At 39.3% G+C, this 13,345-nt stretch overlaps 1 protein-coding gene across 2 annotated transcripts; it reads left to right on the top strand.

Moving 5' to 3' along the window:
- Positions 1-1,658: 1,658 nt before the first annotated feature.
- Positions 1,659-8,770, top strand: CLEC12B (C-type lectin domain family 12 member B). Of its 2 annotated transcripts, none has more exons than XM_044385387.2 (6): positions 1,659-1,749; positions 3,297-3,395; positions 4,926-5,144; positions 5,659-5,813; positions 5,991-6,106; positions 8,707-8,770. In XM_044385387.2, the coding sequence occupies exons 1-6, from the start codon at positions 1,659-1,661 to the stop codon at positions 8,768-8,770; spliced, it is 744 nt and encodes a 247-aa protein (XP_044241322.2). The 2 variants fall into 2 exon arrangements, with proteins under 2 accessions (XP_044241322.2, XP_026357373.2); XM_026501588.3 differs by having other exon boundaries at positions 8,620-8,770.
- The last annotated feature ends 4,575 nt before the right edge of the window (positions 8,771-13,345 follow it).

Genomic DNA, 13,345 nt, shown 5'->3' with positions numbered 1-13,345 from the left:
TGACCAACCACATGTGTGATGTGCTGTTTTTCCCTTGTGTTCTTCCAAATAATAGCCAGAATGCTTTCTATGTAAATTGTCTGCTTTTTACTGCTCATGTGACGCTGATGTTGTTGAAACAAAGTATCACAGTTAAATCCTTCTGCAGCAAGTTTGCTTCAGTTTCATTGGAAACACCTTTTCAGGGCATTTTTTTGGTCCAAGAAAGGAAAAATAGAGATTGATTATTTTATAATATTTTATAAAATAAAAATATTTTATATTTTGAAAATTTTTGTAAGATTTATTCATTTTAGAGAGAGAGAGCACGCGTGAGAGCATGGGGAGGAGCAGAGGGAGAAGGACAAGAAGACTCCCCGCTAGGCAGGGAGCTCGCCAAGGGGCTCAATCCCAGGACATTGAGATCATGACCTGAGCTGAAACCGAGTGTCCGATGCTTAATGGACTGAGCCACCCAGGTGCCCCTATAAGACTTTTTTTTTAAAAAGATTTTTATTTATTTATTTGTTTGAGAAAGAGAGTGCACAAGCAGGATGAGGGTCAGAGGGAGAAGCAGACTCCCTGCTGAGCAGGGACCAACCCCCCCCCCCCACCACCACCAAGCAGGACTCCAGGATCCTGACCTGAGCAAAGGCCGATGCTTAACACTGAGCCACCCAGGCGCCCCCGCCCCATAAGATTATTTTAAAAATGAAATGTATATAACCTCTAGCTCAAAGAGGCTTCAAGGCTTAAGGATGCTCTAGGGATTCCCCACATCCAGGGGTCCATGTGAATATCCAGCACTGTTTGTTCTTGCGGTTGCCCCAAACTCCATCTTCCGATTTTTAGAACCTGAAAGATTGCATGTTTTCTATAGGAATTTTAGCTGCATAACAATGACTGTTGGCTGCCCTCAGGTTAAACACCAACTCAACAAACAAATTAAAAAAAAAAAAAAAAAGCAAATGCACCATACCACGTGCTAGTTGTTATTTGCAGGGCAATTATTCTTTTAGGGATTTAACCCTGCCAGAGGGAGCTCCCATTCATGCCCAGTTTTAACAGGTATCAATTTCTTCTCTATGCCCCATTACCAACACAGTCTCTCTCCCTCCCTCCCTGCCTCTCTCTGTCTCTGTCTGTCTCACACACACACGCTTGTATTTCTTAAAACAGCGGCCAGGTGTGGGTGGTCTTTACACAGTTTCTTTCTGTTGTATGCGTATCTCTCTGATATGAGTGAGTATAAACCAGATCCAATGTCTTCATACAGGATTAGCTGGCCTTTGACACACGTAAAAATGACAACCGGACCCTTTATTGAATAATTCAGAACAGCCTCTACCCTGAAGATCATGGGGACTCCCCATGAAACCACCGTTCCCTCTCTGCTTCCAAGGACCCCTTTTGCTTCACAAGAAACAATGTCGGAAGAGCAGACACATTGAGATCTATGATATTCTGATTTCTAAAGAGAATATTTGACTTCTCTCACTTTCTCCGCAAAAAAAAAAACCCTGATTGTCATACTATCTTTACAGAGGGGCAGTGGGGTGTGTCTTGGGTCAGTTGAGTGTGTTTATAAAAATTCCCAGCCTTGAGAAGAACATCCTGTTCCTGGGCCTGAAGATATTGAAACATTAATTACATAATTTATAGTAGTGTTTTCTTCTACAATGTCTGAAGAAGCGACTTACGCGACACTCATGTTTCAGGATTCTGTTGGAGAGAGAAATAACCGCGAAAGAAATGACCTAAGGAAAAGAGGTAGGAGTTCAGACAGCACGACGTGACCTTGGGGAATGCGCAGGTGATAAATGCTTTGGTTCGATGCTAAAGAGAGGTGTGGTGTGGAATCTTTAAAATGGAGAAGAGCTGTGGAATACACTCGTAGAATGAGTGTCCCCAATTTTGGCCAGAAAACATGTGGCTTCCAAGACCTCTTTAAATTGTGTGGTATCACGAGGCATCTCGAAGCTCTGTGTTATAGCGAAACATTGGACGTGACGGAAATTGAGTTTGGGGGCTACTAGAATTCTTTTTACAAATGAAATCCTTGGTATTTATACTTTGTGAGAGATGCCAGGCAAATATTCTTTTAGTGACCAGATTGGAGGTCACTAAAATAGAGAAAGCAGAGGAAATTTTTCTTTTCAAAGGTATAAATAACTGAAGAGAGAAATAGGAGGACAGGAGAGTCAGAAATAGACAAGAGATAGTTTCTGTTTTGTAAGTAGGTTAACATTTTTTTTTAGGGAGTGGAAATTTCTAGTATAATTAGTAGTGTTGAATCAATAATAACAATATCCATCTAGTATTTTATGTGCATTATATCATATTTCTATCAAAATATAATTGTGAAGTAAATGGAATAACATTAGCAAAACTGAGTCTGAAAAAAAAATTAAATGATTTAACCAAGTTCCTACAACTGGTAAAAGCCCAAACTCAGGGCTAGTCTTTAGCTCATTCCCTTATCCCCTGTTGGAAGAAATATTAATCTCTGTGGTCAGGAATCCAGTTTAGTATATCAGACTATATCCCTTATTTTCAAGAATCTGTTGACAGTTCAGGCTGTTTCCCCAAATCATCTAAAATATGGGAAGTACTTTCTTCTTCTCTTAGATTTATTTTTACTTTAAGTGTGTGCGTACGTATGCACATGTGTGGTGGTTTGGGGTGATATACCAAGAGAATTGGAATAGGCTTGTTTTGAGACTAGTAACAGCTGTTATGCATTTTTGTTTGTTTGTTTCAATTATAGCCGTAATCCTTGAGAGAAAAGGAGTTGTGGGTGTGATGTATGTGCTAGCACACCTGGAAATTTGCAATCCATCTGTCTGAAATACGGGGCTAGATGCCGTGAGATTCTGAGTTAAGAAATATTGTAGGTTAGACTGCACATTCATTTTGTCTTTCATTCCATACTCATTTGTTATCTATGAGATGATAAATAGACTGGATAATAGATAAAAATAAAATCCACAATAACACTTGCCTTGTGGCGGTTTGTAATCTCAGAAACTTGAGGTCTCTCCTACTGTCAGGATCATCCAGAAAATCAGTTTCCACATCTCATACATGTATTTAGTAAACTTAAAGAAGAAGGGTGTGTGATGATGTAAAACAAAAACCTGAAAATTAGGAGACACTCTTAAGGGAAAGGAGAATGGTGGGGAAGAGAAGTGGAGGAGAACTGATGGTGAGCCCCTACCACCCATCATTTTAGGTATTTTCCAGATGGAACATTGAAGAGGTAAGGGAGAAATAAACAACTCATTCGTAGCCACAATTCCTCTGTTGGCTTTCTTCAGGGTATCCAGCATCTTCCCCCACCTGGCGTCAGGCTGCCCTGAGTCTGTTAACTCTTTGTCTGATGCTGTTGATTGGGCTGGTGACCTTGGGGATTATGTGTAAGTATATTTTCATCAAACCCAAGAAAAGTAATTAGGAAACACATGTGTAAACTATGTAAATTCCGGTTTGATTATATTAAGTGATCATAGATCCTTCATTCTCCAAGTCTCTAAGATAAGCAGGGGACGGAATTATGATGAGGATCTTGCCCTAAATCCATTGTTTTCTCTTGATAAGCTAGACTGGATTATGAAGATAACTTTTATATTTCTCTTCATTGGTTGGAAGAAGGAGGTTCTTTTCTGCATAGAAACATATCCACTTATTATCCCAATGGTAAGAAATAGGGAGCCAAGGGAAGGAAGAACATGCTGTTTCATTCACCCTGAAGACTTAGTACGAGACTGGCTTAACCTACTCACTCAAGACTGTTCTAGTCTAGAAATAGTTTGCCTGCTATAAAGGAAAAGGAGATACAAATACGGAGGAATAGTTGCTTGAGATACCTTACTCTCTAAACAGAAAGTTGAACCTCCACGTAACAATGGAAGCTCCACTCCCAAACACAATAGCCAAAAAAAGACTATTCCCTTGGTTCTGACCCATCATTGAGCCATCAGGATAGGGAGTCCTGAGCTTATAATAAGTGGCAGAATATCCTGAGAATCTGTACTCTGTAGGATATTGTTAAGGATATGATGGGCAGAGTAGTGAGTTGGTGTAGTATTCCCTTTCGGAGACTACCAGTCATCAAAGTTTATTTTCTGAATGATACTAGCATCTTCCATGCTACTTTCATTTATTTTTACATATGTAAGATTTCTTCGATAATTAGAATTTAGACCTACCGATTTGGACATATAAATAGGGCCTAATGATGTAGCTTGCTGTTTTATTTTATTTTAAAGATTTTATTTATTTATTTATTTGTCAGAGAAAGAGCACAAGTGGGGGGAGGGAGAGAGGGAGAAGCAGACTTCCCGTTGAGCAGGGAGCCTGATGCGGGGACTCGATCTCAGGACCCTGGGATCATGACCTGAGCTGAAGGCAGACGCTTAACTGACTGAGCCACCCAGGCATCCTGTAGCTTGTTCTTTTAGAAAGAAATATGATGTTCTAGCAACAGTAACAGATGTTCAATAGCCAATCATTATGAAGATTAGCAGTTGATCTTCTACAATGATGTATATTTTAAAAATGAAGATGAGAGATGCCTTAAAGGATTATGTTCCTATTAAAACAACAATTCCATGAACCAACTTTCATTCCATGAAAAAAGTATTTCCAGTAAATGAATGGCAAAACGCCCAGCACTGCCTTAGATTAAATGTCAAAGATATATAATTATTAATTCATTATTTTAATACAAGAATAATCATATTTAAAATCTCCATAAAATTATGAGGATGATCTCCAAGCAATTTGTAATAAAAAGGCATCTGGTGTGTTTCTTCCATGATACCTCAATTATTGGGAGCTACCGATAAATATTAAACAACTTGAGAAATATTTCTGTGTTAAGAATTATCTATGGCTAGGTTGAGAATGGGAGGATATATGAACTTGTCTCCTGTTATGTCTTGGAGTTTTGCAGACATCTAATGAAATTAACTCAGATTCAGAGAAATTAAGTCAACTTCAAAAAATCATCCACCACCAGCAGGATAATTTATCTGAGCAGCTGAGCATCTACAGAAACTTTCCCACCGAGGAGGAGTTTCTCAAATCACAGATCGCCGGTCTATTGAAGAGGCAGGGACAAATGGCCATCAAACTCTGCCAGGAGCTAATCATTCACACTTCAGGTAACTGGGGCCTACTGGCCAGTCAGGTCCAATCCTTTGCCCCAATTTGCATTGATCACGTGCACCACCTCATTGCGTGAGAAAGTTGTGTTCTCCAATGACTTCTAATGATATCACACTAAATTTATAGAAGGCAAGGAAAGATATCAATCTTTTTAATATTTTTGAAAACACAGAGGTGAATTTGGGAAGCTTCTTGAAACGATACCAACCCGGATACTTCAGCTTCTCCTTTTGTGAACTATTTTTGGGTGATCCTGATGTTTTAAGAAGCTAACAGTATAGCTTGTAATTCTGAGGCCAGGAGACTGGGCCCTGAAGTGAGAATTTCAATCACTGTTGCTCCAGCCCATAATTGGGAGTGACTTCGTTTTCACAGGCTCTTAAAGCGGTAGGGTTCCAGAACGCTGGGTCTCAGACCCGCTCGTCAAGTTCAATTATTTAGTTTCTAAAACCTTCCCCAGTCACTCCAGCATTATTTAATTTGTACTAATGGGTGTAATTTCTTTTTCAGACCACAGATGTAATCCTTGTCCTAAGATGTGGCAATGGTACCAAAACAGCTGCTATTATTTTGCAACCGATGAGGAGAAGACCTGGACTAACAGTAGGAAAAACTGCATGGACAGGAACTCCACCTTGGTGAAGATAGATAGCTTGGAGGAAAAGGTCTGGTTGACTCTCCTTCCCTGTTTAGAGAAATTATTCTTGTCATAGAAAGTAAAACAAGTGGAATGTGTGACTTACATAGTAGGAATTCACTGCATTTTGAATGGGAATTAACATCTTACTTCTGCACTCCAGAACGTGGTTCACACATGACGTTGTTCCCGTTCTCCCTCTCAGGATTTTCTGAAGTCACAGCCATTACCCACATTCTCTTTCTTCTGGTTGGGCTTATCATGGGACCCATCTGGAAGGAGCTGGCTCTGGGAGGATGGTTCTGGTCCCTCTCCATCCTTGTAAGTCTCTAACTGTTGGGCGTGGTGGAGGGGGGCGGGCAGTAAGCTAAGAATACTAAAAAATGGAATACTAAGAAAAGCATCGCTAATCATAAGAATTATAAATCTAGATACAAAAAAAGAGTACAACATACAAAGAAAAGAGAGCTTCAGTAAGAAATAATGAAAGCAAGAGTACTTAATTTCGTGTATGTGACAAACTCATGGCAAGAAACTGAAGCTTATCTATTAGTTTAAATTTATTTTTTTTAATTTAACAAACAAATAATACTTACACTTAATTTTGTTTGAAGCGGTATATAAATATTAGCTCTGTGATAAAAGCGCTGTTGTATTCCTATTTTATGGACGAAACAATTGTCATAGAGAAATTAAATAACCTGCCCAAAGTCACTGCCTCCTGAAGGGTAAGATCAGGACTGAGGGCTTCTGTGACCATGAGCGCGATCTCTCAACTCCCCTGGCTCTCCCACACTGACAGTCCCGAGGGTGGTGTTTATCAGAAGAACATACATTAACACATTTATTTAAATTCAATAATTGTCAGCCATTTTCTAGCAGCAAGTAAGTGAATTGATAGATTAGCTTAACAATTAGAGTTTTGTGATGGGGATTTACCAATTAGATTATATGGCAAATGTTTTCCATGACTTAAAATGAGCTAAATCTGCCACTTCAAGATTTTGAAGAATATTTAAAGTATATACAGGATATATGATACTTTGAAAATTACAGTTTTTGCAACTATTTAAAGTTATGAAAAACAGGTGTTATCTTAAAAATATGGAAAGAAACACAGTCTTGTACAATTTTCTTAGCAACTACAAACCCAATATTTTGAGGAACATGGCTCATCACAATTATATTAAAATGACACAGTTGTATTTGTATTTTTAATATAATATATTGGCTCCTTTCTGGGTGTGGTAGGCTTTTCTCCACCTCCCTTCTCATCAAGTTATTCACCTATTCAGCTCCCTCCTGTCTTAGTCCTTAATACATGTTGTCAAATTTTCCTGAAGCTGAGTTATCATCACTCATTTCCATCAAGGATACTGGGCTTCAGCTATGACTCCCCCAATTCCGTGAATAACAAGCAAGGACACGTCTATACTTTTCTCCCTAGATATACTTTATCTTCACCCATTTCCCACAATGCTGTCATGGTTTTTTCTACTCACACCAATTTCCCGCTTTCTAATGTCCACTACTGGTCATATTAAATCAGTGAGTCTGGTTTCACCAAAATAATCATGGCGACAAGCACGTGCAAAGTAATAAACATCCAAACAAAAATGACAGTTACTTCTCAATGGAGCCATACTGGGCATGAAATGATTACAAACTAATCTGAGGTATTGCCGCTACGCTGAGGGTTTACAGAACAGGACCAGGACACCCTGTAAGTGCTGCTGTTTCCACTTTGGACTTTAAGAAGATGGGTCCCCTCTCCCAAAGGAGTTGTCATCATCCTGGGCACCTTCACTCACTCCTAGTGAAAATACAGAGGAGGTGGCTCCCCATGGCAAGGTTCGGAGTCTGTGGACACTGATGCCCTGAGGCTGTGGCTGTCACACTCGGGGTGGTGGAACTGAGTTCGGAATCACCCTCCCTACTGAGTAAGGCTGCTCTCGGCAAGGGCATACGCCAAGGGGAAGATTTAGTAAGCCCAGCTCTGAAGCAAGAAAAGAATACTGCAGTGCATTGCAGACCATTTGAGTAAAAAGGCACACGGGGATTTAGATCTGATGAGCATAATTTTGTAATGACATTTTTAAAAAAAGATTTATTTGAGAGAGAGAAAGTGCATGGCAAGCATGGAAAGGGGCAGAGGGACAGAAGAGAGAGAACCTCAAGCAGACTTCCAGCTGAGCCTGAGCCAGAGGCAGGGCTTGATCCCACCACCCTGAGATCATGACCTGACCTGAAATCAGGAGTTGGTGGCTTAACAGACTAAAGCCACCCAGGCACCCCTGTAATGATATTATTGAAGAGTTATCACCAATTCCTTAGCAGAGGAACTAGAGACCGATATCAGAACCACATCTATATAATCGTTCATTTTCTCTCTAGCCCCTATCTTATTCTCTGTTCACCTTCCACATATGTGTGTATACATATATAAAACACAAAATGATATTTGTACGTAATGAAATGTAATAACTTTTTAGCCAGAATATGATTTTATTTGTCTGTTTGTCTTCATGAAGTTCCAAATAAAGAAATTCTAGTGCTTCTAATATAATCTGCACTGGGGAGTTTCTATTGTGATAATGGAGAGCATACAAATTCTCAGCCAGAATTTAAGTATCCTTCTTAAATAATTCTACCCAGGATTATGACTAACTTGAAATGAAACACTCAGATTTGCCAGCTTTAAGAACTTTGATATGTCATGGAAACAGAAGTCTCTCAAAGTTCAGATAGATAGCCTTTGTTAACTGAGAACACTGAATTGAGATTAAATTTCAAATATGAAATTTGTAATTAATTTTAAGTGGATTAATTTTCAGATTCAGCGCTAAAGAGTATGCCCAGCTCAATGGATCCAAAGGATGTGCTTATTTTCAAAAAGGAAATATTTATATTTCCCGCTGCAGTGCTGAAATTTCTTGGATTTGTGAGAAGACAGCTGCGTTGGTGAAGATTGAAGATTTGGATTAATATGCTTCTTCCAAATTCACCAAGATTTAGGGGACTTGTGGTTAAATTCATGTGAAGAAAGAGAAAGCTACCCTACTAGAGCCAAAAACAGATGAAAAAATGACTGTGTATTTAAACTATCAGGCAAATAAACTTCACAGAATGTTCTCCACTTCATCGTCCGATGCCTTTTGATCTGATGTTCTGGTTATTGCTTGGGACCCTGGGGAATATCTCTTCTATGGCCCTATTGTTCTTTTTTTTTTTTTAATGATTTTTTATTATATTATGTTAGTCACCATACAGTACATCCCTGGTTTCCGATGTAAGGCTCGATGATTCATTAGTTGCATATAACACCCAGTGCACCATGCAATACGTGCCCTCCCTACTACCCATCACCGGCCTATCCCATTCCCCCACCCCCCTCCCCTCTGAGGCCCTCAGTTTGTTTCTCATAGTCCATAGTCTCTCATGTTTCATTCCCCCTTCTGATTACCCCCCCCTTTCTTTATCTCTTTCTTCCCCTACCGATCATCCTAGTTCTTATGTTCCATAGATGAGAGAAATCATATGATAGTTGTCTTTCTCTGCTTGACTTATTTCACTTAGCATTATCTCCTCCAGTCCCGTCCATGTTGCAGCAAATGTTGAGAATTCGTTCTTTCTGACAGCTGAGTAATATTCCATTGTATATATGGACCACAACTTCTTAATCCAGTCATCTGTTGAAGGGCGTCTTGGCTCCTTCCACGATTTAGCTATTGTGGACATTGCTGCTATGAACATTGGGGTGCATATGGCCCTTCTCTCCACTACGTCTGTATCTCTGGGGTAAACACCCAGTAGTGCAATGGCTGCCATGGCCCTATTATTCTATCTGAGCATCAGTTCACTGAATTCCCTCTCTCAGATAAAAGATTCTTTTCCTGCTTTGTTATTACATATGCACAAGTCCACAGGGGGGATATGTAAATATTTAACACCCAGAAATGACACAAGACACAGCACTGGAAAGATAATCAGGAGACCCTGCTGTGATAGCGGTCTGGGGGATTCTGGACTGGGCGTCCTGGGGACTAGAGCAGCAGCACTGTGCCAAGTGATTTGGAAATACCTTAGTATCTTAGCAATGGTTTGTTGTACCCGTGTACCAGCTTTGTAATACAGGTGAAATAGCACATCAATTGGGGCGCCTGGGTGGCACAGCAGTTAAGCATCTGCCTTCGACTCAGGGCATGATCCCGGCGTTATGGGATCGAACCCACATCAGGTTCCTCCGCTAGGAGCCTGCTTCTTCCTCTCCCACTCCCCCTGCTTGTGTTCCCTCTCTCGCTGGCAGTCTCTATCTCTGTCGAATAAATAAATAAAATCTTTAAAAAAAAAAGAAATAACACATCATTTAATATTTACATCTCATTTATTTAGACTAAGCAATCTTGAGATTATTGTTTGGGTAATCTGGACATTATTAATAGAAGTTTATAATCTTTCCATAAATGTTATTTCCTTTAGAAAAATCCTAAAAAATTTCTTGACTATAGTAGAACCATTATATTTTATTTTTAAGAACTTTCCTTTAACATAGTAAGTCAGTGTCCCTGAGCTTTGGATGCCAAACCTTGTACATCTAGAGCTTGAGAGTTTTTCTGGGACAAAATCACTGGTTTAAGAAGATTGGTGAAGGTGGGGCACCTGGGTGGCGCAGTTGTTAAGCATCTGCCTTCGGCTCAGGGCGTGATCCCAGCGTTCTGGGATCAAGCCCCACATCAGGCTCCTCCGCTGGGAGCCTGCTTCTTCCTCTCCCACTCCCCCTGCTTGTGTTCCCTCTCTCGCTGGCTGTCTCTCTCTCTGTCAAATAAATAAATAAAATCTTTAAAAAAAAATATTGATGAAGGAGATCGTTTTTATTTGCTCTTCATATAATTGTATAGCTATGTATAGGTTAAAGAAAACAGTAAACCCACCTGTAATACTGATTTGTCTAAATCAGAGATGTAGAATTTACTGGGCAAACTGATATGATCCAAGTTCTCAGCTAGGTGCATTTCAGAATATTTTGACAGTTCTTTAAAAGAGCATCACCATATGGACATCCAGTAGCCTGTTACTCTCTAAAGAAGTAAAATTGTGAGCTAATGACATTTTATATATGCACTAACTAAAAGTCTAGAACAAAGGAATGTGAAAATTTGGTGAAAATTATAAGCAAAACATATTTAAACACAAATTTTAAAACATAGACAATAATTTCATCATAGTTCAAGTAAACAGCCTTTACTAATTATCATACAGGACCGAAATACAAGTTACATATACACAGATTAAAAAAGCAACTGTATTCCTTCATTTCTTTAGTAGCTTACTGTCATTGTCATTTTCAACAAAGATAAAATTATTCATTAAAGGTCAATAATTCTGCACCTGACCCCACACATTTGGGTTTTCTTTATTCCCATGGGAAAGATCATTTCTTCTTTTGTTCTTCTATTTCTAACCATAGAAAGATCTGCTATTAATAGTTAAAATATCTCCGTTGGTTATTTTGTTCCTATAAAGAGGTTACATTTTTTCCCCTGGTATCTTGTATCTTTTCATTCTTCTCTCATGCACACTCTGACTTTCACACTCAGTAAAAGAGAACATTTCTGTTTCTGACCTGAGTGGCTCTGGAATTTGATCAGATCTGATTGCTCATAGACGTCTCCCTGCCTTCCTGCCATCGTGATGTCATCCCTGGCAGCCTTTACAGTGGCTGAGTAAACCCAAAGGTCTTGAGGACTCACTAACCTCTTTGCTGGAATAATTTATCCCTCATTGCTTTCTGGTACCTTGGCTTATAAGACATGGCATGTGACAGGAAGTTCTTTCTCTCCCTCTCTCCCTCTTACACAAAATTTCTAGGAGATATCACACACACACTTACATACACACGTGCACACACACACACGTGCACAGAACAAATGTACTGTCAAAATTCCTGGGGAAAGGCCGTGTTTTGTATTTATTTTGGATAACCGTCCTTCCCTCATTGAAGAGTTATGTGGTTTCCAAACTTGTCTTCACGTAAGATTTATACAGGTAGTCCCCCTTAAAAGGACAGATTCCTGGGCCACATCTCAGATCTGTAGACTCAGTGACTGGACGGCAGGACCGCAGAAACTCCAAGTTTCACAAAGTCCGTTGGCCTGGGTATTTGACAATATTTGGATAAATGACCTCAATATTAGCTTCCTTGAGCAAGTATGTTCAGAGGCAAAGGTGGTGGAACCATCCTCAAGTTGAAGGCTCTTTCTTTTTGCCCTTAAAAAAATTATTTATTTTTATTTTATTTTATTTTTTTCCAGCTTCATTGAGTTATAATTGACATACAACGTTGTATAAGTTTAAGTCATAAACACAATGATTTGATGCATGTATTTATTGTGAAACGATGCCCACAATAAGTTTAGTTAACACATCCGTCATCTCAGTCGATGGCTCTTTCTGCAACGTTAGCAAAATTAGTTTGGTTTGTGTAGACCAAATTAACTCAGAGAAGGTCAAATTGGGACAAAAGTAATTATAAACCTCAGCTATTTCATTTTTGTAACCTTGTCCAACAACTCCTTAATGAGGAGGTTGGTTGGGGTGGTCAGGGTAGAGAGGTGATTTGCAATTCAATCCATCTGACTTTGTGGAAATAGTTTTCAAATCAGCTGTACACTGAAATTATACTGAGGAGCCTTGAGGAAACGCTGATGCCTGAGATTATCCCACCTCTTAAGAATCTGATTTAATTGATCGAGGGTGTGGTTAGGTTATTGAAAAAATTTTAAGCTAGCATTATGATTCTAATTTTCAGCTAAGGTTGAAAACCACTGGACTGAGACCATTCTAATGACCGTTATGTTGGTGCAGGGCTACTGTGTTGGTAAAATAGCCAATCCTCCATCATATATTAAAAGAGCAAGTGAGCTAGTCCCATTGGTGATGATTTCATGGCTTTGGGACAGTGGGCATTGTGACTGTGATCTGAAGCTAGGGTTGATGGTATAATCGAGGCTGGATCCTGAGCAGTTCATGTGTAATCATGCCTGTATACGTTTGTTTATATGTGGAGAAAGATGTGAAGGACATGTTATTAATGCTCTTTTCCTCAGGGCAGGTATAATGATAGTAAAACAGGACAGGAAGAAGACACAATTAACTTTTAAAATTGAAAATTCAATGTGAAGCAGAGAATTGAAGAGATGGTCAAATTTAGCAAGGCGATCCCAAAGCAAATGCAACGCTTCATTCCTCGGGTATGTTAGTCTTGCTGAACAAGTAACGAAGTAATAACATGTTTTTTTCTCTCTCCTTCAAGATGTATAAAATATAAATGTAATAAAGTGCATCTCCCCTCAGTACTCTTAAAATCTTAGCATGATTTTCAATAATCTACAAAGACTAGGATTAAACGTAGAACCCACTGAGGTCGAAACACACTGGTTCACACATTAAGCCATTTTCCATGGCCCAGCAGTTCATTTCTAATTTTATTCTGTATAAACAACCTATGATCTTCTTTCAGCTTTCATAGTCATGGGGCCTAGTGATCTTGAAGCAATTGGA

Source organism: Ursus arctos, unplaced genomic scaffold (assembly GCF_023065955.2).
Source record: "Ursus arctos isolate Adak ecotype North America unplaced genomic scaffold, UrsArc2.0 scaffold_26, whole genome shotgun sequence".
Classification (NCBI taxonomy): Eukaryota; Metazoa; Chordata; class Mammalia; order Carnivora; family Ursidae; genus Ursus; species Ursus arctos.
Note: the sequence above shows the minus strand (reverse complement) of the source record. Positions and strands in the feature narration are given on the sequence as shown.